Here is a 25,321-nt window from a genome sequence, read left to right on the forward strand (position 1 = left end):
GGCTGTCCCTGATTTCTCTTTAAGTGCAAATGAGTCTCCGCCAGTCAGTGCGGGGTGGAGTGAGGGAACCGGGAGGTTCCTCCTTCCCTTCACAGTTACATCTGACTCCTCCCCAGCTCCAAACTCCACCCCCCTCCTCCAGAGAGCATTCCAGGTTGGTTCAATGGTCTGGCCCTGCCCTGCCTGCCCACCGGCAGCACCCTGTGGTGCCCCATAGTGGGTGCCCCCAAAGCTGTGGGAGTGGGAGCAGTTGCCAGCCGGTGTGGGGGTTGCTGGTGGAATTGAGCACCTCCAGGACAGGCGAGCAGGTGGGGCACCTACCTGGGCATAGTTGATGAAGAAAAGCTGGTCATGGGTCATTTCCAGGCCGGGCAGCTGGAAGTCCCTGCCACCTTCCATCAGCCACTTCAGGTAAGCCTGTGGGTATCGGGTGGGCACTGGACATGGCTCTCAGAGGGTGCAGCCTGCCCTACCTCCAGACAGACCCAGTGGCTCCTCTCTTGCCCTCCCAGGGGGGCCCTACCTCTGATGCTTATCACCCTTCTGGGACCCTAGGGGCCATCCTTTACCACCTTAAAGTGCTGGTGACCATCGGAGGGCTGCATCGGTTGGCCCTGTGTGGGCCCCCTTGGCTCCCCCAGACTGAGCTCCCAGGTCCTGGAGGGTGGCTTGTCACTGAGGTATGGGTGCAGGGGTGTTGCTGAGGGGACTGTCACAGTCTATCTTATTGAGGTCTCAGTGAGGGATGGGTGAGATTTGGGCAGAGATGCTCTCATCCTGCCTACCCACCAGCATGTGGTGCTTCCCAAGGGCATAGATGGAGGAAGTTCCCTGAACACAGCTCAGGCTGGCTGGGGGCAGGTTCTGCCAAGCTAAGGGCTGCTTGTCCAGACTGAGCCTGGCTGCTCCCCTACCCTGTCCTTGAGGGATGCCCACCTCAACCCACCTTATATGCCTGCCGAACTCCTCCGTTGTCCGCAATGTTCTCCCCGAGCGTGCTGAACCCGTTCACCTGTGCACAGGAGGCAAGTGGGGGCCAGCCAGGGTCCTGTGCCCATGCAGCTAGGACTGGAGTGTGGTCCCCCAGGGTGCCCAGGGCTGGAGTGTGGACCCCTGGAATGGCCAGGGCTGGGGAAGAGAACCCTGGGTGGTGCCAGCAGTGCACTCACGTTCTGCTCGTCTGCCAGGTCCCAGCTGTAGTTGCTGTACTGGTAGACCATGCACTCCGACTGGTCTCGGAAGTGCTGGGCCGAGAAGTTGCTCCACCAATCCAGCATGTTGCCGTCTTTGTCGAAATTCCGACCTGGGGGCGGGGGGGGGGGACAGGTGGCTACCATGTGCTCCCTGCCTATACCCCATGCCCAGCCCGCTTGGGTGGACAAGGGCCAAAGCCAGCCTCTCTCAGTACCTCCTCCCAGCAAACCCCAGGATCTAGAGCTCATGGTTCAGAGAACAAACCCCTGAAGGGGATAGCAGGTTGTCCCGGGCTGCTTGGTTCCCTGAGAGAGAGGGCTACTGTTGCCATCCATGCCACTCCCTGAGATTAGGACCTGGGGTCTCGAGTCCCAGGGTCCTGGAGGCACTGTGCTTTGCTCACCCGTCCTGTGATGTCCAAACGCTCAACACCCCAGGTGAGGGGAGCCTGTGGCCCTTGGGGTTGAAGGCTGCCCTTGGAAGGAGCCCGACTGCTGAGCTTTGTGGGAAAACCAGCACCCCTGTGCTGCAGCTGAGCCTGCAGTAGTGGGTGCTACCACTAGAACCCAGCTGGAATGTTTGGCTCAGCACGTGCCCTGGCTGAGGGGTGCTGGTTGTCTCGGAAATGACAACCAAGCCAGACTCCATGCCAGGCCAGGAGCTGGGAGGACCATAGGCCTGGTGGTCAGTGTTGCTTCCCCATGTCCCCAGGTCCCAGCTCCAGAGAGGGAAGGGACCAGTTAATCGGATGGCGTCTGAAAACCTGCTCTGCCACACAGGCACCTGGCAAGTCCCCTTTGTGCTCTGGGCCTCAGTATCCCCATCTAGACCACCAAGGGTTGAACAGACAATCCCCAAGGCCCCTCCTGGTGTATGTGTGAGATGCAAGGGTGCAGCTCTGCCCCTAGGCCCGCTGCAACCTCCCTCACCGTTGTCGTCAAAGCCGTGGGTGATTTCGTGCCCGATCACCATGCCGATGCCCCCGAAGTTCAAGGCCTGTGGCTGCTCCTTGCTGAAGAAGGGGGGTTGGAGGATCCCAGCAGGGAACACTGTCCCAAGGAGGACAAAGAATTAGCTGTGAGCTGGCACCCCAAGTGCTAGGTGCAGGGGCGGGCACTTCTGGGGGTCCTCCATTTAACCTGGCAATGCTGTAGGTAGACATGATGACCCCCCTCCCCATTTTATGGTTGGGAAAACTGAGGCTCAGGGGTCTAAGGGGTGGATCCAGGACTCAGGTCCACGTTCTTCCCACTAATTAGTGCTGCTCTCAGGGAGAGGGGCTCTGCTGCTCCCACCCTGTAGCCCCTCCCCCACCTGCCCCCTGAGGATGTGGACAAGGGAGCCATCCTGTGGGTGGGGAACATGGGGGAAGTGACAGGTACCCACTTTGCATCATAGTCTGGGAGGGGCCCAGGAGGAAGGGGGCTGGGGGTGCACTGGCACGGGAACGGTGGGGGCAGAGTTAGGGGACATACCAATCTGGTTTCGGTTTGGAGAGTAGAACGCATTGACCACCGCCGCCCCGATGATCCACCTGCGATGAATAAACCAGTCCCTTGAACCCAGTCTCCTGGGATCCCCCCTCAGGGTCCTCCCTGCCCTGGCTGACCAGAGCCCACCTTCGAGTGGGTGTGCCACAGGACAGACAGAGCAGGGTCTCTGGCCAGCTGAGAGCCCAGCCGTCTCCAAGGCTGGCCTGGCCCCTGGCGCTGTGGCCTCGGCACCCTCCTAGGCTGGCCGGGCCCCTGCCACCCGCCTCTCATAGCCCCAGTGCTCCCACCCCCACTCACAGATTTGGGTCCACCTTCTCCCGCAGCTTCTTGAGGCTCCTCTGGGCACCAGCCTTGAGGTTCTGCAGGCTGTTCTCAAAGTACAGGTCCTCAGAGAAGTTCAGCTGTGGGAGAGGCGCTGTCATTCCCGAGTGTGGGGGGGAGCGGTACCTGAGGTCTAGGTGGAGGGAAGGGCTCCAGGACCACTTGGCAGCAGGGACAGTGGCTTGTGGACTCTGGGGTCACTGGCTTTCAGTTCTCCATGAATTCATGTGACTGTGAGCAAGCTCCCTAGTCTCTCTGGGTCTCCATCTTCATGTCCGAGGATGGATGGTAACAAAGGAGCACCCAGGGCCTGGTGGGCTGGGTTGAGTTAGTGGCTGGAAGGGACTGTGGGTGCCTTGCACAGACACCCCTCCAGCACCCCATCCATGACTGAGGGCCCCATGGTGGAGGTCAGGAGGGGTGGGCAGCCCGGGGCGCACATTGGAGTACTCCTCATCCAGCTGCTGGTTTCTCTCCTCCAGGATGTAGTCCGGGTAGCCGATTTGCTCATGGATGTTCATGGCCTGTGAAGGAGAGGGGCCATCTGTGTCCACCCAGCACGGGACCTTGGGGTCCTTCCAGCTTTGGTGGAGCTGGGTATTCTAGCCCCACCCCTCCTTGCCATGCTGCTTTAGGGAAGGGGCCCCTAGGAACCTGGACCCCTCCTCAAAGGGTATAGAGAAGTTGAGCTGGATGAAGAACTGACAGGCCTGGCCCAGGTCTGACCCTTAAGATGTGCCCTCCAGCCAAGGGACTAGGGAGGGGGCAAGGGGCTGGAAGGAAGCACTAGGCTGCCAATTATCACACTGGCACACAGAGGGTTCTGAGGGGTCCTGGCTCTCCTTACCAGGAGCCCTGCTCCCCAAGGCCGTAGTGACACCACCCATTCCTGGCCATTGGCCAAGGCTTGGCTTCTGTCCTGCCTCTGCCCATGGCCACCCTCCCCCCCCAGCCTCAGTTTCCTCATCTAGAAAGTGAGTGTGAGGACACCTGTCCCATGCCCTCATCCTGGGACTGCAGGGAGGGGGTGGAATCTCAGGAGGAGAGCCAGGGCTCTGGTGGGGGTCATCTTGTGGCTCGGGCTGGGCACTGCGCTCCATCTGCCCTCACCTTCTCCTGGGCTTTGTTCTTGGACTCCTCGTCCATCCAACCCAGCTCGTCCAGAGTCTCCACGAACACTGCCCGCACCTTGTCAATGAGCTTTCTCACCTGGGGGCATACACGGCCCTCGTGATCTGGACATGTCTGAGGGTCAGTGACCAGAACTTGGGGCTCTCTGCAGGGGTCTGGCCTAGCCCCATCTTCACAAAGACAGCCTGGGCTGCCCCACTGTGGGCCTCCCCAGGCTGGGGGAGGGTGTGTGGCCAGGGGAGCAGTGGTGCTGATGGCCCCTGGGATGGATCCTCACTGATCTGCCTCACCGGCTTTGACCCTCATAGGTGGGCCCAGGGCAGGGCCTTTCCTGAACTCATAACCGCATCCTTCCCCAGGCCAGCTATCCAAGGCAACAGGAGGCTGAGGTCCAACAGGAGGGTTCAGAGCCACAGTGTCACGGGCACTCAGACTCAGAGTGGCTGTGGTAGGTCTCTGTGGTCTCCTTCCTCCAGTTGCCACTCTCCCAGGGGGAACACTAAGTGTAACCCTGCTGCTCCAAGACCTAGCTGGGCCCCCTCACTGGAGCAGGGAGACATGCTCCTGGGGGGTGATGTGGCCTGTCCTTCCCTGCCCTGGGGCAGGCATCCCTGTGGGGAGCTATACCAGCATGAGAAGACTTGGATGGGCCATGGGCAGGGGGTTCTGACCACACCAGAACGCAGGGCTACCTACCATCTCCTTGCTGTCTCTGGGGAAGGCTTCCCTGACGTAGAGAGAGCCCACGGCGCTCTCCATGTTGCTGTTGACATAGCTGACGCACTCCCGCCAGCGTACCTCCTCCACCGTGGTGCCATACAGCGCCTGGGTGGGGCAGGAAGGTGAGCATTGTCCCTTCATTTGTTCATTCCCCCACATTTACCAACATCTACCAACATCCCCCTTGGTCTTGGGTGGGGCCCTGGGATGTGATGAGGTGAAAAGACACACCTGGCCCTTGGCGTCACGGAGCCTGGGGCCAGTGCGGGGCACAGGTGAACCCAAAGACCCATCTTTCAGTGCTGGGTGTGGAAAGCAGAGGGCTACTGAGCTAGGCCAAGAGCTGGGCCTTTACCATGGGGCTGCTGGGGTCCTAGTTCAGCCCTGAGTTCCCCCTCATCTCCTGTCTGTACTACCACGGTCTGGCTGTCTTGCGTAGACTTGATCCCACCCCCAAAGCACTGAGGCAAGCCCTGGGGCTGCCCCTGGCTCAGCCACCAGTTGGCAGTTCTCTAGGGCCCAGTGTTTCCGCCTCTGACAAGGACACGGACAGATCCCCTGGTCTGTCCACAGAGACACAGGGCTAAGGACAGAAATGGGCCCCACTTTAGAGCCTCAGTCCCAAATCTCAGCAGGTCTCGAGAGCCCTGCCCAGCGTCCTTGTCACCTCCCTGGGCTATGGGAGCTTCCGCCCCTAGGATGCCAGCCTGGCCGCTTTCTCTCCTCAGAGCTCCTGACTCAACACTGAATCGACTATCCAGCCCAGTGTGCCCAAAGTGGGGCTCCTGACTGAGCCACCACAGTGAAGAACCCTGGAGTCCTCCCTGACCCGCTCTTTCCTTCATCTCCTACATCTAACCCATTAGCTTTCCATTTCCACCTCGCCTCCCAAATCCATCTGCTGACAACACCCTGGTCCAAACTCCTATCACCTGGATGACCACATTAGCTTCCTGCGGTTCTCCTGCCTCCTCTCTGAGCCTGCCAGGCCTTTGTCCCCAGAGCAATCGCAGTGACCACACAAGCAAGAAATGAAATGGTATCTCCCACTCTGCACCCTTCCAGTGGCTTTAACTGCATGTGGACTGTACTCCCCCTGGCTTGGTCCCACATCAGTAGCCTCTGCCTCTCTCCCTACCCTCACCCCTACCTTCCCTATGGGCTGCTAGGGCCAGCCTCCTGGCCTCCTCCTGTTACTGCTTCAGGGCCCTGCTCTAGCTGTTTCCAATCCCTGGAAATCTCTCTCAGGTCTCTTCATGCCTGGGTCCTTCCTGCCTTCAAGGTTTCCAGAGTCTCTCTCCTCTGCAAAGAGACCCTCTCTGCCCTCACCCTAATCCCTCATATTATACTTTGGGGTTTTGATAGAACAAAGCTCTGCCTTGTTTGTTGTTCACTGTCTATGCCCAACAGGGTGGGCACCTCTTCTGTCTTGTTCATGGCTCTGACCTCAGTGTTGACCTTGGTGCTTGGCCTATAGCAGACCACTCAGTATCACAGGTTGACTGAATTAATGAATGATGGGCCAGACTCTGGACAAGGTCACAAAACTCCTCCACAGGTCTTGCTTACCTTGCGGTAGTTCACTCGCGTGTCCTTGAATCGCTGGCTCAGGCTGCTGATGCGATCCAGCACCAGACGCCAGATCAGGTAGTTCTGCATGGTCCTGGGGGAATAAGGCAGAGGGCAGGGGACAGAACAGGTGAGGGGTATTTACCTGGGCAGGGGTTATGGCTCCTGGGCTTTAGGCCAGCAGATTCACCCTAAGGAGGGATTTCAGGGAGCTGGAGAAGATCTCTAAGACAATCCCCTAGATACAACCCAATTGCCCCACCTTGCTTGAGATACCACAAGGAATGGTCTTGCATCTCTAATGTAAGCTCCATTGGCTATTGAACTTTAACCCCCTTGTAAGCCTCATGCCTCAGGGTAAATGCCTGAGAGGACCCTCTCCTGAGAGCAGGAGCTGTTGGGGAGGGGAGAGAGCCAGAGGCAAGGATGTGAGGCCTCCTGGGGCCTTCCCTGGGTCTTACCTGGCTGAGTAGGCATCTATGATGTCCTCAAGATTCCTGAGGTAGGGAATGCCGTAGACCACCACTTCCTCCTCTGGCAGCAGGTCAATCCCGACAGAGGCTAGCACAGTTTGTATGAAGACAGTCCAGTTAAATCCCTAGGGAAGGAGGGCGTGGGGAGAAAGAGGGAGCAATAGAGAGGTAGACACAGTTCCTGGGCATTCAAGAAACTCGGCCTCAACCCAAGACTGTTCCAGAAATCAGAGAGAAGGCACAGATAATTAGAATTAGATTAAAGGTGGGTGACATTATTACAGAGCCTACAGACTGTAAAAAAAAAAAAAAAAAGATAATAAGAGGTTATCCTAATACCTTTGAAAACTTAAGTGTAATGGAAAAAATTCTGGAAGAGCGCAACTTAGCAAAACTGACAAAAGAATGAGAACATATGAACAGCCTTATATGTTAAATAAAGAAATCTTTAATTTAAAATATTCCCACAAAGAAATTTCCAACCCCATCTGGCTTTACCAGTGGATTCTATCTGATGTTTAAGGAAAAAATACTATCAACCTTTCTCAAACTTTGCAGAGAAGAGAAAAAGAGAAAACTCTTTTCAACTTGTTTTATGAGGCCAAAAGTAACCTTAAATACAAAGATAAAAATATTATAGTAAAATAAAATAATAAGCTAGTCTTATTTATGATCATAGATATACAACTTCTAAACAAAATATTAGCAAATAGATTTCAGCTATACATATATAAAAAGGATAAAACATTACAGCCAAATTAGATTTATCCTAGGAATACAAGTTTGGTTTAACATTTGAAAATCAATATAATTCACTATTATAACTGAATAAAGACGGAAAACCACATGGTCATTTCAATGGACACAGAAAAGGTATTTAATAAAATTTGCCATCTACTTATGATAAAACCTCTGAGAAAACTGGCAATAGAAGAGAAATCCCCTAATTTGATGAAAGGAGTTTATAAAAAAATAACAACCATCAAACAATAAGCTCTAGATGAAAGATCAAATTTAACGGTGAAATGTCAAAAGCTTTTCCTCTGAGATCAGGAAGGAGACAAGATGTCTACCATCACTACTTCCCCATTATACTGAAAGTTCTAGTCATTCAATAAGACAAGAAAATCAAATAAAAGTGATTAGGCTTGCAGAGGAAGACATAGTGTGCACAGACAATTTGAAAACATCTACAGATAAATTGTTAGAATTAATAAGTGAATTTTGTAAGATTTCTGGATACAAGGTCAGTATTTCTGTATTTTGGCAACAAACAATAAGATAAATTACAAAATGATACCATTTACAGTATATGTGAAAACAATCATCCTCCCCCAGGAATAAATCTAATAAAAGAAGTTATGGATTAAATTTTGTCACCCCAAAATATGTACTGGAATCCTAATCCCTATACCTGTGGATGTAATCCTATTGGGAAATAGGGCTTTCTTTGTTATGTTAATGAGGCTTTATCCGTGTAGAGTGGGTCCTAAGCCGATCTCTGAGTTATAAAAAGAACAGATTAGATACAGACATGACCACATGTTGGGTGAGACAGATGCCATGTGAGGATCACCAAGAACCAAAGAATGTCCAGGCTTCTGACAAGGAAGTAATTGACACAGCTGAGACCTTGATTTGGACTGTGAGAAAATAAATTCCTGTCCTTTAAAGTGCCCACTTGTTATGTTTTAGCAGCTCAAGGAAACTTAGACCGACGTGTAAGATCTTGAAATAGAAAACTACAAAACTATATAAGGTTCATGGATTGGAAGACTCCACGTTGTAAAGATGTCGATCTTCCCCAAATTGATCCATAGATTCAAAGCAATGCCTCTCAAAATTCTAGCAGGTTTTTTTTTCCTTTTGGAATTGACAAGCTGAATCTAACTTGTACATGAAAATGCAAAGGAGCAAGAGTAATCAAGAAAATCTTGAAGAACGAATTTGTCAGACTTACTCTGTTGGATAACAGGATTTATTATGAAGCAACAGTAATGCAGTCGCTGTATGATTGGTACAAGGATAGACAAAGACCAATGGAACCAAAGAGAGTCTACACACACACACACACACACACACCCACACACACACCCACACACCCACATGATTTTTAACAACAATGTCCTGAAGAGCAGTGGGCAAAGAGAGGTCTTTTCAGTAAGTGGTGCTGGGCCAACTGGACGTCCATAAGGAACAAATGAAATGATTCCTACATCTCACAGCACATAAATCAATTCTAGGTGGAAAGTAAACCTAAACAACCTTGGGGATAGGAAAAGTTTTCTTAAACAGAACCGAAGAATACTAACCATGAAGGAAAGGTTGATAAGCCTTTGCAAAGTTGATTAATTGGAGTACTTCAAAATCTCGTTTGAAACTAAAGAACCATTAGGAAAGTAAAAAGGCAAGCTGCCAAGTGGGAGGGGATATTTGTTACATGTAAACTGACCAAGAAGTCATACCCAACATATATAAAGAACTCAAATAATCAATACCACCACCCATCTATCAGTTTGTTGTACTGTGGTGGCTTGAGTGTTATGATGATACTGGAAGCTCTGCCACTGGTATTTCAAATACTAACAAGGTCACCCATGGTAGACAGGTTTCAGCAGAGCTCCCAGACTAAGATAGAGTAGGAAGAAATGCATGGTGATCTACTTTCAAAGATTAGCCAATGAAAACCTTATGGATCACAATGGAACACTGTCCGACTTGCTTGCTTTGGACGTGCTAGAGGAAGACATCATGTTTGGTGATGTAGAGGGGCCAACAAGGGCATGGGAAGCCTTGGTGAGATGGATTGGCACAATAGCCACAATAATCAGCTAGAACTTGCTGGTGATTGTGAGGATGACACAGGATCAGGCAGAGTTTTGTTCTGTTGTACATAAAGTCAAATGAGTCGGAGTTGGATTCAACTTGATAGCAGCTAACAACAACAACATACAATAATAAGAAAAAGGCAGACATTCCAGTAGAACAAATGGGCAAGAGACTTGGGCAGACATTTCACGAAAAGGGATAACCAGTTTGTCAACCAAAAGGAAACATGCTCAACTTCATAAGCCATCAGGGAAAGGCAAATTAAACTCACGACAAAATTCCTCTACACGTCCACTGGAGTGGCTAAGATGAAAAAAAGGACACTACAAATATTGGCAAAGACATCTTACACTCTACTTTTGGGAGGGTATTTTGGAAAACAATGGTTTGGCATTGTGTATTAAAGTTGTCTGTGATAGGATGATATCCATACGCCTACAAGGCATGAAAAGGGATATCCTTACTGGTGTCAGATGGATCCTGGCTGAAAGCAGAGAATAGCAGAAAGATATTTACCTGCGTTTTATTGAGTATGCAAAGGCATTTGACTGTGTGGATCATAACAAATTATGGATGAGATTGCAAAGAAAGAGAATTCCAGAACACTTAATTGTGGTCCTGAGGAATCTGTACTTTGACCAGGAAGGAGTCGTTCAAACAACCAGGGGATACTGTGTGGTTTAATGTCAGGAAAGGTGTGTGTCAGGGTTGTATCCTTTCACTATACCTATTCAATCTGTATGCTGAGCAAATAATCCGAGAAGCTGGACTGTATGAAGAGGAATGGGGCATCAGGATTGGAGAAAGACTCATTAACAACCTGCATTATGCAGATGACACAACCTTGCTTGCTGAAAGGAAGAGGGCTTGAAGTCCTTATTGATGAAGATCAAGGCCACAGCCTTCAGTATGAATTACACCTCAACATAAAGAAAACAAAAATCCTCACAACTGGACCAATAAGCAACATCATGATAAAGGGGGAAAAAATTGAAGTTGCCAAGGATTTCAATTTACTTGGATCTACAGTCAACACCCATGGAAGCAGCAGTCAAGAAATCAAATAACACATTGCGTTGGGCAAATATGCTGTGAAAAATCTCTTTAAAAAAAAAATCTCTTTAAAGTGTTAAAAAGCAGAAATGTCACTTTGAAGACTAAGGTACACCTAACCCAAGCTATGGTGTTTTTAATCACATCATATTCATGCGAAAGCTGGACAATGAATAAGGAAGACTGAAGAACGATCAATGGATTTGAATTACGGTGTTGGTGAAGAGTATTGAATACACCACGGGCTGCCAGAAGAATGAACAAATCTGTCTTGGAAGAAGTACAGCCGGAATGCCCACAGAAATGAGGATGGTGAGACTTTGTCTCACATACTTAGGTCATGTTATCAGGATGGACCAGTCCCTGCAGAAGGACATCATGCTTGGTAGAGGGTCAGTGAAAAAGAGGAAGCCCCTCAATGAGATGGACTGACCCAGTGGCTGCAACAATGGGCTCAAGCATAAGGATTGTGAGGATGGTGCAAGACCGGACAGGGTTTCGTTCTGTTGTACGTAGTGTGGCTATGAATTGGAACTGATTCTACAGCACCTAACAATAACAACCATTAAAGTTGAGCAAATGCATGTTGTACAACCCAGCAATACACTGCTCACCAAAAGACACTTAAATTATTCAGACAAGTCCAGAACTGGAATCAACCCCAGAGGTCCATTAACAGTAGAATAGGAACCTGAATTGTATGTTCTTAGAATTGAATAAAGTGAGCCCCCGTTGTACAGTGGTTAAAGTGCTGGTCTGCTAACTGGAAGGTCAGCGGTTCAAACCCACCAGCCGGTCTGTGGGAGAAAGATGGGGCAGTCCGCTTCCATAAAGATTACAGCCTTGGAAACCCTGTGGGGCATTTCCACTGTGTCCTGTAGGGTAGCTGTGAATCGGAATTGATTCAACAGCAATGGGTACGAGTAGAATTGAATACTGCTCAGAAATCAAGATGAAAGTGCCATTGAGAGATATCATGTTATGGACGAATATCACGTACAAAATGTAGAACAAAGGAAGCCAGGTGCGATGGAGCACACCTGCCTGGGCGCAATGATACCAGAAGGGTGTGAGAAGTCAGGGTCATGGTCACTCACCTTGGGGAGGAATGCGGGATGGTGACTGGGATTGGGCAGGAGGGAGGCTTCTGGGATGTTGGGAATGATCCTGTCTTGGATTGAGTAATGGTTGTATGGACTTGCTCACTGGTGGCAGTTATTGGCATTATATTAGCATTATAGAAACATTATAAACCAAAGACCCAAAACCCTGGGGGTCCTGGCTCTTCCAGAACCTGCTCCCATGCCATCGCCATGGCAACTTCAGCCCACTTCGCTACCCTTTCTCTCAATGCCCATATCTAGTTCTCCTTCAAAATAAATCTGGAAGCCATCTCCCCACCCCCACCCCCTGCCCTACCTGTCCTGCAGCCACTTGGGCCCAAGACTATTATCTTCTGCCTGGATTGTGCCTCGGCCTCCCAGCTGGTTCCCTGATTCTTATCCTTGTCCCCTTTGGTCCATTTCCAACTCAGCAGCCAAAAGGAAAAACAAAAACAAAAACAAAAAACCATTGCCATTGAGTGGATTCTGACTCATAGCAGCCCTACAAGACACAACAGAACTGCCCCATAGGGTTCCCAAAGAGCACCTAGTGGATTTGAACCGCCAACCTTTCAGTTAACAGCTGTAGCTCTTAACCACTACGCCGCCAGGGTTTCCCAGCAGCCGTAGTGACCCTCTAAATGTACTCAGATCCTGTCACTCTTCGGCCCAACCCTTCTCTCTCTGTGTCAAAGTTGACGTGATCACCCCCTTTACTGCCCTGACCTCATCGCCCCCAGGCACCTCCTTGCTGTCTTTGAGTGTGCCTCAGGGTCTTTGCACTTGCTTCAGACAGGGCAGAGCTGAGCTCCCCCTCCATGTCTACACTCATACGTTGCCTTTCCTGTGAGGCCTTTCCTGGCCACCCTCTTCCCACCCACTTCCTTGTGGGTTCACATATCACCACCTAATGAATTCTCAATGTCCTTCTCTTTTTTCTGTCTGTCTCTCCCACTGGAACCAGGCTCTTTGAAGCAGGGGGTTTGGTTTGTTTTGCTCACTGATGGAGCCCAGTGCCAGAATGGTGCCGGGCTCTCTGAGGTTCTTGTCCCTGCCCAAGCTCTCTGCTCTTTGACTGCGGTTCTTGTCCTCCCAATGCCCTCCACTCTCTGACAGGGTTCTGTCCCTGCCCATGACCTCCACTCTCGGACTGGGGTCCCGCCCCTGTCTATCCCCTACTTGGGTGGAGTCTGTGACTTTGGGCCCTTTAGCAACCCCCTCAGCTTCCTGATCAGGGAAATGGAATTATCCTAGCAGCGACCTCATGGTGACCTATGTTTATGTCCCAGGACAGGCTCAGTTTACACTCTGTGTCCTGGTATAATTTATAATTGCACTGTCCCGCTCTCAAAGGGACCCAATTTGGGTGATAAATTACATGGTCCCCTGATTGGGTGAGGGAGGGCGTAGTTCTGAGGCTTAAGTGAGAGACGCAGGGTCAGGTCAGGTGGGTTGGGGCCCTGTGCCTTCGAGGATGTTCTTCCTCCTCTGTCCCCTTTGAGACGAGGAGTCTCGGTGAGTTGGCCTCTGTGCCGCCTCCTCCAGGAAGCCTCACCTTCAGGTTAAACCTGCTCTGCAGCTCCCCGAGGTCCATCCGGTGGTACAGTGCCGTGACGTCATGCCTTTCCTCCTGCGGCGCTGTGGCCTGCACAGCGTGGGCATGCTGTCACATCAGGGCACTGGGGCCCAGGCCCCCAGCCACCACCCCTCTGGCCCTACAGCACCCGGCCTCACATTTGCTAGCTGCGTCTCCAGGTCCAACACCTGTGTCATGTCCTTCTGCACCAGGAAGTCATCCTTGGGGAGGTTCATGTCTGCCCTCAGCATCGTGGCCACCGAGATCATGAACTGCAGGTAAGCGTCCCGCACCTGGGCCAGAGGTGGGTGGGTGGCAGGGTGCCTGAAGTACAGAGCCAGGCGTCCCTGGCTACCTTGGCCACCGCTTGTCGGGCCAGCCCTGGTCTCAGGGCTCACAGCCTGGGATGAGGGCATTTCAGACTGCCTATGCCTTTTTTATGCCCCCCAGGCCAGGGACCCCATCCTCACATGGCTGATTCAGGCTATCACTTGCATTCCCTAGAAAAAGCCTGCCCGAAGAGGCTCATGGGGTTGGACCAGCGGCTCTCCCAGACCCTGAGCCTTGGAGCTACCCCTGAGGGCCACGCCCAGGCAGATCCAGGCCTCAGTCAAGTCCAGCCCCAACCCTTCTGCTGTGTGACCTCAAGTCCCTGGGCTACACAGCTGCGCTAGCTCCGCATGGGTTCTTACTAAAGGTCAATGCTGCTGGGTGGCCTGGGTCAAGGGTGGGCCACCTTGGCCAGGCTCCCTTAGCTACAGAGACCTCAGCTGTTAGTCCAAGGCTTCTTGCTACCTCTTTCCCCATCCTGTCTGCCGGGTCCCAAGGGACAGGGCTGTCCTGGGGTCTGAGGGTCAGGGAGGGGTCCTGGGCATGTTTGTTCTCCCGGACCCGCTGTCTTCATGCCCATCCTGGAGCAGGCTTTCCTCATTGCATGGAGGAATCACAGAGGCCAGCTCCCTGGGCCCCTGGGCCCCAGGCTGGGCCAGAACACCTGGCCCGTTTTAGCCCACAGCCACCTACTGTGACCATGGCTGTCTGGTATGGGCCCTTGGGTGATGATCCATTCCCTGTTGCTCTGCAGAGCTCCTGGACCTGCTTTCCCAGTCCATGGCCCCATCCACAGCCCTTTTCTTTGGCCATACCTATCTTTTCCCCTGGCTCTAGCCATTCTTCAAAGCCTTGCTCACAGCTCACCTCTTCCAGGAAGCTCACCTGTATTGCTCCATGCACACCTCTTGCTTTTGCACATTCTGCTACCCTCCCGGTGCTCCACTCCCTGTCCTTCCCCTACCTCAGGGTGAGTTGTCCACACCCCCTTACACCCCAGCTGCCCTTGCCAGCCTCTTGGCCTGGCTGGCCACTGGCTCCTTGTTTCTCTCTTGACTGTGAGCTCCCAGATGCAGGAGCAGAACGGCTAAGGGTGTGAGCTGAGGGTCCAGGCGGCCCTACCTCAGGTCTGCACTGGCAAGACGGGGTGACAGTGTGCTCCCCCTGGCCACTGAGGCTGAGCTGAGCTCAACCTGGAGCCTGGCACGGGGGTGTTCAGGGCATGTTCCCTGCAGTGATGCTAGGGGATGATGGTTCAGACTGTGCCCAGCCCACAGTGCCAGGCTCCACCGACTCCGGTGTTACGGAAGGCTGGCTGAGTGGGGGCCACAGGTGGGCATGAAAGGGCAGAGAAGGGGACCCAACTCAGAGGTGGCAGGCAGGGAAATGAGGGGGTGAGGGGTCAGGTTGGGCATGGGGGCAGGGCTCTGCTCACCTTCTGGCTGCTGTCCTCATTGAAGTAGTACTCCCGGGATGGCATGCCCAAGGTGGGCTGGTCTATCTGGAGACATAGAGGCCGTGAGCCTGGCCCTCTCCTCCCTTCAACCGCATGGGGGGGGGGGGCAGGGAGGGGCTGGGTCACCTCTCCACTTGGAAAGATCCCCAGGGCTCCGGAGCTCTGCTCTGTCAGTGCAGGACACAGGGCTAACAGGCTGGGTGGGAAGGTGGGCCACTCCCTGCAGGGCCTTGAAAGCTGACATGGGCCCAGAGTCGGGGCATGCCCCCCGCATGGCCTCTCATTGGCCTCTGGCCAGGGGCCAGAGGAAGCTCCCGAGGGTCAGGCTCTCAGCCCTGGCACCAAAGGCCTCCACTGTTCATCCCCAGACCCAGTCTCGGCTCCTGGGACACTCCTCCCACTGAGTTCGAGATGGCGGACAAATGGACACCAGGTTCATCAGTGGTGGGTGGACAGGACCAGGGCTCTCCCCTCCCGCTGGACCCAGGCCCCGCCCCTGCTCCACCCCCTGCCCCACCCCTGCCCCGCCCTCAGCACAGCACGTACATAGATGATGTGGCGACTGGAGTTCTGGTCATCGGTCCAGATGAAGAGATCGACAAGGACGCGCTTGTTGAACTGAGTGTTCATCACAGCCAGCTGCTGTTCCAGCTCCCACCTGGGGCCTGAGAGTCAGTGTCCCCTGTGGGAGAGCGGCAGGACCCTCCAGGGTCTCTCAACCTAGCCCATCCTCAGATGGTGACTCCACTGGTGGGTGCCAGGCCAGGGGCACTCAGGGACCCATGCCTGGGTCTCGGCTGTGAGTGCACCTAGGGGCCTGGGGGCCCATGGGGGATGCACCCCTGCAAACAGCCTGCAGAATACAGCCGGGCCCTCAGTGCAGTGTGAGTGCTGGGGGCTGCCACAGGCACGAGTGACCTGAGGGCACAGGGCAGAGCAGAGGCGCTCTGGCTGGGGCTCTGGGACTCGGGCCTGTGTCCAGGGGCCTGGACTGGGAGATGAGTCCTCCCCAGGGCTCTAGAAGGGACTCATCTGCAGGCAGGTAGGCCCCATGTCAACAGTGAGCATAGATGCCCTAGCACGGCCTGAACTGGCTCCCAGGACCCTAAGGTTGGCACTGGTAGGTTGGGCTTCTGGGGGCTTCCAGAGAGAGGGTGGCCAGTCAGGTGATCAATGGGCTCAAGCCAGGAGGGCACCCTGCAGCCAGGAGGGCACCCACTTCCACAAGCCCCTCGTCTACTCCTGAGGGCTTCTGCTTGCCAGTCTGGAGGCTGGCATAGAGCCACTGGCCTCACCTGTGGTCTCGTTCCAATTGTCCATGGCCACCGGCCAGCCTCCCACTGCTGCCAAGATGTCCAGCAGCGGCTGGGAGTCTCGCTTCTCGATCATGCCTGAAGAGGGGGTGGTGGTCACTTCCCTGGGCACGCTCATGTCGTGTACACGCTGTCATGCAGACCATGAGATGTGGCACACCCAGCATGTCCCCAGCACCCCTCCCGCAGGCATGGAGCTGGGGGCTCTGCAGCACAGGACACAGAGGGCCTGGGAAAGAGCAGTGCCTGACCAGGGTATGCAATGAGACCACGAGGATTGCTAAAGGCACATGAGCCCACTGGGCAGAGAGGACGGGTTGGAGGCGCCAGGACTGGGAAGCGGGAAAGTCGGTGAGGGCGGTGGGTGGTGAAGGAAGCCCAAGAAAGAGGGGGCGGCCAGTGGGGAAGTGGAATAATCCAGCCAGTCCTCTAAGAAGACTCAGAATTTCGGCACCTGGTGTGCTGGGAACTGGCGTGGGGGGAGTGCTGGAGGAAGCCCTCAGCGACTTCCGTTCCCAGCAGTGTGACAGGCTAAAGACGTGGGACAGCATTTAAAACTCAACTTCTCAAATGCAGCAATGGTCTGGCAAGGGACTTAGGAGAACTTAAGTCAAAAATTAAGCAGAAGTGGGGACACTGTAGCAGCCACTTGCACCGGGAGGGGTCTGCCTCCACTGGGAACTTGACCTTCAGTGTCTATGGGGAGGGGAGGGGACCAGCCCAAGGTGTCCAAGTGGGGGTCTCAGTGAGACGCCTCTCCCCATAAAGCTGGGGGCCTGGGGAGTCTTGCTCTCAGGTGCACTAGAAGTAAACCCACTTTCCTCCAGGAGACAACTGGGACCAACAGTTGCCTTGACCCCTGTGTTGAGTCGGGGAAAGGTCTCCCCAGAGCATCCACAACTGCTGCCTGGGACTGCAAGTCCCCAAGCAGGGGCCTAAAGGGGCCCCGGGTGGGCGGTGCCCAAGCAGCTAGTGGAGAAGCAAATGGAAATTCTTCGGTAGGAACCAAAATGCCCAAAATCCCCTTCCCCCACTGCGGTTTTCCTGGGCCATCCCAGGCAGCCCTCTGCTGGCACCCTTCTGCTGAGCAGATGTGACCTGGGGTGTGTCAGGTGTGCCAGGGGAATGGAGCAGCTGGCAGGAAGTCTGTGCCTGGGCCTAGTGACCAGATGGTGGGACAGCACAGGGTCCCTGACCAGAGTCCTGGGTGACACCTGCTCCCAAGAGTCCTGGAGGTGGTGGAGTGGGCAGCCCCCACCGCCCCGCTCAGCCCTGGCAGCAGCCCCCCACTTCACTCACTCTCGTTCATACAGGAGCGGTACAGCATCTTGGCCTTCTGAACCGCTGGCCGGTCCTTGGAGGTGGAATTCTCCAGCACCCCTGGGGGCCGAGGGGAACTCTCACTGGACAAAGGGCGAGGTGGCTGATGGGTGTCCCCATGCCATCCTGCCATGCTCAGTGAGAGGTGGTTCCTGCACCCTGTGAAGGCTTCATGCTAAGGGATCCCTTCCCTCTTTTTCTCCCTGGACAAGGGAGGAAATAGGGGCCATGGAGGGCCCTGGGCTGCCCACTTGCCCAGCCAGCCCGAACTGCCATCCCCCCACCAGTGAGTACCCAGCTTCAACCCCCTAAGCCGTTCTCCACCTTTGAGGATGACCTCCAGCTCGTCCCGAAGGATGTCGAAGACGCTGTACCGTGAATTGGTCTCAGGGATCACGTGGCGCTTCAGCCAGCCACCACATGCGTACTGGTAGAAGTCGTCACATGGTTCCTGGGATGGATCCATGTTCTGGAGGATCCTCGCAGCTGCTCGGCCCAGAGGGGAGGGGAGGAAGAGGGGGGACAGAGTTGTGGATGCCCCAATAGCCTGCCCTTTGGGAATAGACTGTTGGATAGTCAACCCCAGCTGCGTGTCCTTGGAAGCGTTCATTGCCCCCTCCCAGCCTCCGGGAGGTTGGAAGTAAGGGTGGGGAGGTCACTCAACCTGGATTTAAGTTCTGGCATTACCACTTATTAAACACGTACGTGGCCTTGAACCCTTGTGGCCTCCCTAAGCCCAGGGGGCATCCATCAGTCCCGCTCGAGGACCCAGGTGATAATGGAGCTAAGCTGGGACACAGGAAGTGCTCAGCTATTGGCACCCACCTCCTGGTTTTGGCCCCTCTTCTCCTGGCCAGGACCTCCCATTGGCCAGTGCATGTAATCCCTTGGTGAGGGGTGCAGCTCTTACCACCGTGGGCAGGGGTTGTGGGGTGGCTTTTCCCTAGGGCCCCAGAGTGTTCAGGGGACAGCCTGGCCTAGAAGCTCCCAGCTGAATGCTCTCAGCTGAGACCTTCCTCCAGGATCCTCTCCCAGTCCCCTCCCCAGATCTCTACCCAGGACCCTCCACCTGGACCCTCCACCTGACCCTCCCTCACATTCCCATTCTGCTTCCTTTTGGCCTAAGTCGCCTTTGAGGCTGGGGTCCTTGAAGAAAGTGTTACCACGGGCTTCTGTGACCCCAACAGTGGCAGAAAAGCCACATTTTTGAGTTCTTTTCACTAGTGCTGCTTCCTATCACATTCCCTGGATTGTCATCTGCAAATAGTAGGCAAGGCCTCCATTGTAAGGCCCAGGTCTGGGGGACTCGAGATCAGAGAGTAGTCTGTCCATTTTGGTCTTTCGTGAGTCTAGAGAAGACCCTCGAGGGACCCAGCAGCTGCTTCAGTGTAGCTTCCAGGGGTCCTATTTCTGAAGAGGCCGTGGCTGGCTGGTGGGGTTAAATAGGCAAGAAACAAGGCGAGAGCCAACTCCTGCCCCGAGGGCTGGTGTTGCTCCCTGTTCCTCTGCTCATGCTGAGCCTGGGTCTGCCCCACCAGGGCTCAGTGGCCAAATGTTCCCAGCTGCTGCTTTTGTATGTGGGCAGGGCCTCTGCCACTGTCAGGTGGAAGGGGGCCCAGCCCCTGGGCAGGGCAGTGAAGGCATGAGGTGAGGGAGCTTACCTGCTATTACACAGCCGGGGGTGGTGCAGACCTCCTTCATTTCTTGGATGGCTGCGAGCAGGGAGCAGCGTGAGCAGAGAGACAGGCCAGGCTGGTGGTGCCGGGTGGGGGTGGATAGGGGCAGGTGGGGGCTGTGCCTCACCCCCCACCCTGTCCCTGGTGCCCAGGCCTGGGGCCTGAAGTCATGGGGAGCCTCATCTTTGCCTGGCCCCTGCAGCTACCTGGAGCCCCTTCCCATCCTCTGCCTCCCTGACTTCCAGCTGCCCCTTGAGACCTGAAGCTGGCCATTCTGCCCTCCCTCTGTCTTGCTCAGACAGATCTCAGCTGGTCAGGGGCCAGCACCTCCAGGAAGCCTCTCTGCACATCCCTAGCCCAGTCTGCTGCCTACTGGCTTCACTGATAGCTGCCTAGGGATTGGGATGGAGCAGACACCCCCCTCGTGTCCCCACCTGTCCCCTCTTCCCTGGGGGTACTCTGGGGGCCAGACGGTGGGTATGTGGAGGAGCTCTGCCTGGCACCCTGTCCCTCCTCAGGTCCCGCCCTTGGGAAGGCCAAGTTTCTAGCCCACAGCTTGGGCTTATGTTCTGGTGGGGCAGGAATGCTACCTCGGGGTTTCCGCTCTACACTGGTCGTCTCGTCCTTTGAGAAACAAAGTAGACTAGTAAAAGGTGGCAGCTTCTTCCCTAGAGAGAGACAGAAGACTTGCTCGGCCACCTGCCCGCCTGCTGCCTCCTGCGACAGCACCAGAGTTTCCTACATTTGGTGTCCTAGGGTGCCTAGGGGCTCCCTGCTGGGCTGAGGTCTGCGTGCAGCCCCGTGCTGTCCCCCTGAAGTGAGGGCTGGTCACCATGGTACCAAGAGCAGGAACCCAAGTATCTCTGTTTCCTGGTCCCACACCTGTGCTTCTCACTGGCCTGGCTGGGAGCAGTGGGGAGGAGGGCTACCTTGGGTTGCTGGTTCCACCTTGTCCTGCCCTCCCACTGCACCCCTGGTCTCCACCCACCCATGGGGCCCACAGAGCTCCTGAGGTGGTATCTTTCTCCTCAAAGAAGCTCCTTTGACTTCTTTTTCTCTGCAGGGTCACCCTGAACACCAGAGCTACGGTCTAGACCCACACAATGGGTCCCACCAGGCCAGAAGAGTAGAGTTCATTGAAGGTGTTGTTGTCCACCCTGAAGACTTTCTGTCCCATTAACAACTCTTAGCCCAACACTTCCACCCTCACTGTCTGCTGAAGGTGCAAAGATACCTCCCTTCACCCCCCAGTTACACCCTGAGGTGGCTGCCTGGTCGACATCCAATCTTCTGGGGTGGGCTGTGAACTCTTCCCAGAGAGACACATGGGGAAGGAGGGGCAAGGTTCAGGGAAAGGGCAAGCCGGGTCTGGGCACCTGCAGACCTGGCTGTTGGCTGAATTTCCCATCAGGGGAGGCACATAGAGACCTGGAAGGAGGGACTGAGAATTGTTCAGATCAGGGCTATGGGCAGGGCAGGGACCTGGCTCGTCTTGGGCACAAAGATCACAGAGAGGGTGCCAGAAGGCACATAAGTGTCGTGAGTTCTGTGGGGTCTTGGCCATTCAAAGAGGCATTGATCAGTGGTGAGTGGGGGAGATGTTCTGTCCTACCTGTTGGCTGCTGCTCTTTTCATTCATCCACTTATTCATCCATTAACCCAACATCTGTTAGTGCCTTTTATAAGCCAGACCTAGAGCAGGACGTGGAGCCCTCGTGGTGAAGTGGTTAAGAGCTCAGGCTGCTAACCAAAAAGTTGGCAGTTTGAATCTACCAGTTGCTCACTGGAAACCCTATGGGGCAGTTCTACTCTGTCCTACAGGATTGCTATGAGTAGAAATCAACTGAACAGCACACAACAACAACAACTGTGTAGGACACTGGAAATTCAGAAGAGAGTCCCACAGGGTCCCTGCCCTCAAGGAGCCCACAGTCTGCTGGGAACACAGATGGGAAGAGAACAAACTGTGCTGCTCTCCTGGAGGCAAAGCTGAGCTTTGGAGAAAAGGACAATCCCCACAGGCCAGAAGCAGAAATGAAGTGCTAAGTGGGTGCTTAAATCATGGCTGCTCCCAGTCTCAGTAACCCAAAGCCTTGGGACTAGTGGCTAGACCTTGCACCTCAGAGAATCACACCAGCAGAGAAATAGTTGACTGAAAGATACTCTTCCCTCAAGCAAAATGAATGATGAGAAGGGATTTCTGCTTCCGATTAAAACGTAGAAAGGCCCAACAGACTTTCTTCCACTCTAGCAAAGATTTAACAACAAGATTTAAATTTCTTCATCAACGCTTTGTAGTTTTCCATATATAGACCCTGGACATATTTTCATGGTTTCAAAAACTCGTAATGTTGACATATCAGTTTTTCCCAGCATGGTCTATAGATACAACTCAACTCAATCAAAATCCCAGTGAGCTGTTTTGTAGATATTGACATACTGATTCTAAAGTGTGTATGAAAAAGCAAAAGACCCAGAGTAGCCAATGCAATGTTGAAGAAGAAGAACATAGCCAGAGGACACATACTACCTGATTTCAAAACATACTATAAGGCTACAGTAATCAATACAGTATGGTATTAGTGAAAGACTAGACACGTAGATCAATCAACAGAGTACAGAGCCCAGAAATAGACCTACACAAATACAGTCAACTAATCTTTGACGAAGGAGCAAAGACAATTCAATGAAGAAAGCACAATCTTTTCAACAAATGGAAAAAATGGTGTTAGATATCCACATGCAAAAAAATGAACCTAGAGACAGATCTTACACCTTAAACAAAAACGAACTCAAAATACATCACAGATCTAAACGTAAAATGCAAAACTACAAAACTTCCTGAAGAAACATAAGATAAACATGACCTTGAGTTTGGTGATGACTTTTAAAATATGACACCAATGGCATGATCCATGGAAGGAAAGTGATAAATTGGACTTTATTAAAATCAAAAACTTCTGCTCTGTGAAAGACACTGTAAAGAGAATGAAAAGACAAGCCACAGACTGGGAGAAAATATTTGTAAAACACATACCTAATGAAAGATTTGTATCCAAAATATACAGAGAACTCTTCAAATTTAATAACAAGAAAACAGACAACCCAATTTAAAAATGGGTGAAAGATCTGAACAGATACCTCATCAAAGAAAATATACAGTTGAAAAATAAGCATATGAAAAGATGCTCAACATCGTTTGTCATTAGGTAATTGAAACTTAAAATAGCAATGAAATACCACTACATACCTGTTACCCATTGCTGTTGAGTTGATTCCAACTCATAACAACCCTATGGGACAGAGTAGAACTGCTCCAAGGAGCAGCTGGTGGATTTGAATGGCTGGCCTTTTGGTTAGCAACCAAACACTTCACCACTGTGCCACCAGGGCTTCAAAAACTTATTAGAATGGCTAAAAACAAAGACCCCCAAAATAACTTACTATACCAACTGCTGGTCAGGACACCGAGCAATGGGAACTGTCATTCATTGGTAGTGGGTATGCAAAATAATAGAGCAACCTTTGAAGACGTTTTAACAGTTTCTTACAAAAGTAAATATCCAGCAGTCTTGGCCCTAGGTATTTACTCAACTGATTTGAAAACCTATGTCCACAGAAAAGTCTGCATGTTAATGTATAGCAGCTTTATTCATAATTTCCAAAAGCTGGAAGCAATGAAGATATCCCTCAATGGGTGAATGGATAAACTATGCTACGTCCATACGATGGCGTATTATTCAGCAATAAAAGAAATGAGCTATCAAGTCATGAAAAGACATGGATAAATCTTAAATGCATATTGCTAAGTGAAAGAAGCCAGTTTAAAAAAAATCTATGTGGTATAATTCCAACTATATGACATTTTGGAAAAAGACAAACTATAGAGATGGCAAACGGGTTGACAGGGGCTTGGGGGGTGAAGCACAAAGGATTATTATTATTATTTTTTTTTAGGGTGGTGAAACTAATCTGTATGATACAGTAATTGCAAACATAAGACATTATGCATTGGTCAAAACCTGTAGAACTTTACGGTGCAAACTTTAATGTATGCAAATATCAAAAATTCATTTAGGTAGGAGGTCAGGGGATCTCAATGTGGAAGCAGAATGAGAATAAAAGTGTATTGCAAATATGTGAAACAGTCTCACTGAAAGAAGTAGGGAATGAGATATTGAACTAGGTAACCTTGGAAATTAGTGGAGTCTGTAAGACTAAAGGCAAAAAGAACTGTATATAAGTGCTGTACGGGTTAACAATTATGAAATCATTATACATGTTTAGGAACCCTGGTGGCCCAGTGGTTAAGAGCACTTCTGCCAACCAAAAGGTTGGTAGTTTAAATCCACCAGCTGTTCCTTGGAAACCCTATAGGGCAGTTCTACTCTGTCCTAAAAATGAGCATATATGTAATCAGAATTTTAAAAGAAGAGAATACAGAGAATGTAAGAAAAAGAATATTTTTAAAAATGACTAAAATCTTCTAAAATTGATAAAAGTTATTACTATTAGATTCAGGAAATATAACAAGTCCAAATCAGAATAAATAAAAAGAAATTCATAGCTAAACATTTCATAGGAAAAATGTGGAATACCAAAGACAAAACAATTCAAAGAGCAAAGGTTGTTCACATAACAGAAAAATGACAATTAGATTGATACCAGATTTATGAATGGTACCAATGGAAATCAGACAACAATGGAGCTAATATGTTGAAGACCATGTTGAAAGAAAATAAGTAAGTCCAGATATCTAACCAGTTAAATGATCACTCAAGAATGAGTGCTAAATAAAGTTATTTTCAGAAAAACAAAAACCCAGAGTTTACTGCTGAAAGATTATTTTAAAACTTGCCTTATCACAAGAAAGCAAACATAATCTGTTTGCTATGACAGATTCCGAGGGCTTACTCTGCAGTTTCCTGGGTCTCAGTCAGGCTGTGTCCTCCTCCCGCTCCCCCCTGCCCCCGCCCCCAAAAACAAAAACACCAAACTGTCAGGTCGATTCCAACTCATGGTGACCCCACGTATTACAGGGTAGGACTGAGCTCCATAGGATTTTCTTGGCTGTAAACTTTACAGAAGCATATTGCCAGGACTTTCTTCCTTGGTGGTGCTGGGAGGGTTTGAACTGCCAACTTTTTGGCTAGTAGTCAAGAGCAAACACTTTGTGCCACCCAAGAACTTTGGTTGTGTCCCAAGGTCTAGATTTTTAACAATTGCCCCAGGTTATTCTTATTATCGGGCAAATTTAGTAAACACTGCCTTAAAGTAAACTTCCCATTGCCTTCCAGTCCAACTCATAATGACCCTATAGGACAGAGTACAACTGCCCAATAGGGTTTCCCAAGGCTGTAAATCTTTACAGATGCAGACCACCACATCTTTCTTCCCTGGAGCAGCTGGTGGGTTTGAGCTGCAGATCTTTCCGTTGGCAACCAAGCATTTTAACCTTTGTGCCACCAGAGCTCTTTGCCTTAAATTGGCACTTCTCAAATTTAATGTGCCTGTGAATCACCCAGGGATCTAGCTAAATGAAAATTCTGATTCAGTAGACCTGGGGTGGGCCCTGAATGCCTGCTTCTAACAAACTCTCAGGTGATGGTGATACTGCTGGCTCATAGGCCATACTTTGAATAGAGAGGCTTTAAAGTTTGTACTTCAGAAAGATGACAATTGTTTCAGAAGGAAGGCCTGAGACTGAAGAAGAAGAATGAGAAAAGGAACTGATAAGCACATGGAAAACATAAAGAAACATAGA

At 51.8% G+C, this 25,321-nt stretch overlaps 1 protein-coding gene across 1 annotated transcript in view; it reads right to left on the minus strand.

The window, feature by feature from the left end:
• MMEL1 (membrane metalloendopeptidase like 1) overlaps positions 1-25,321 on the minus strand; it is a 30,627-nt gene that overhangs the window by 426 nt on the left and 4,880 nt on the right. Inside the window, exons 2-21 of the mRNA XM_064279920.1 lie at positions 20,148-20,225; positions 19,543-19,593; positions 18,206-18,367; positions 17,861-17,941; positions 16,544-16,639; positions 15,795-15,913; positions 15,228-15,293; positions 13,621-13,755; positions 13,442-13,531; positions 6,890-7,026; positions 6,429-6,522; positions 4,836-4,964; positions 4,119-4,217; positions 3,449-3,532; positions 2,985-3,088; positions 2,670-2,728; positions 2,124-2,243; positions 1,170-1,303; positions 947-1,012; positions 322-417 (exon numbers count right to left, since the gene is read on the minus strand). Of these exons, the coding sequence (XP_064135990.1) occupies positions 322-417; positions 947-1,012; positions 1,170-1,303; positions 2,124-2,243; positions 2,670-2,728; positions 2,985-3,088; positions 3,449-3,532; positions 4,119-4,217; positions 4,836-4,964; positions 6,429-6,522; positions 6,890-7,026; positions 13,442-13,531; positions 13,621-13,755; positions 15,228-15,293; positions 15,795-15,913; positions 16,544-16,639; positions 17,861-17,941; positions 18,206-18,367; positions 19,543-19,593; positions 20,148-20,225 (2,000 nt within the window). The remainder of the gene's footprint in view (positions 1-321; positions 418-946; positions 1,013-1,169; positions 1,304-2,123; positions 2,244-2,669; positions 2,729-2,984; positions 3,089-3,448; positions 3,533-4,118; positions 4,218-4,835; positions 4,965-6,428; positions 6,523-6,889; positions 7,027-13,441; positions 13,532-13,620; positions 13,756-15,227; positions 15,294-15,794; positions 15,914-16,543; positions 16,640-17,860; positions 17,942-18,205; positions 18,368-19,542; positions 19,594-20,147; positions 20,226-25,321) is intronic.

Source organism: Loxodonta africana, chromosome 3 (assembly GCF_030014295.1).
Source record: "Loxodonta africana isolate mLoxAfr1 chromosome 3, mLoxAfr1.hap2, whole genome shotgun sequence".
NCBI classification, from domain to species: domain Eukaryota; kingdom Metazoa; phylum Chordata; class Mammalia; order Proboscidea; family Elephantidae; genus Loxodonta; species Loxodonta africana.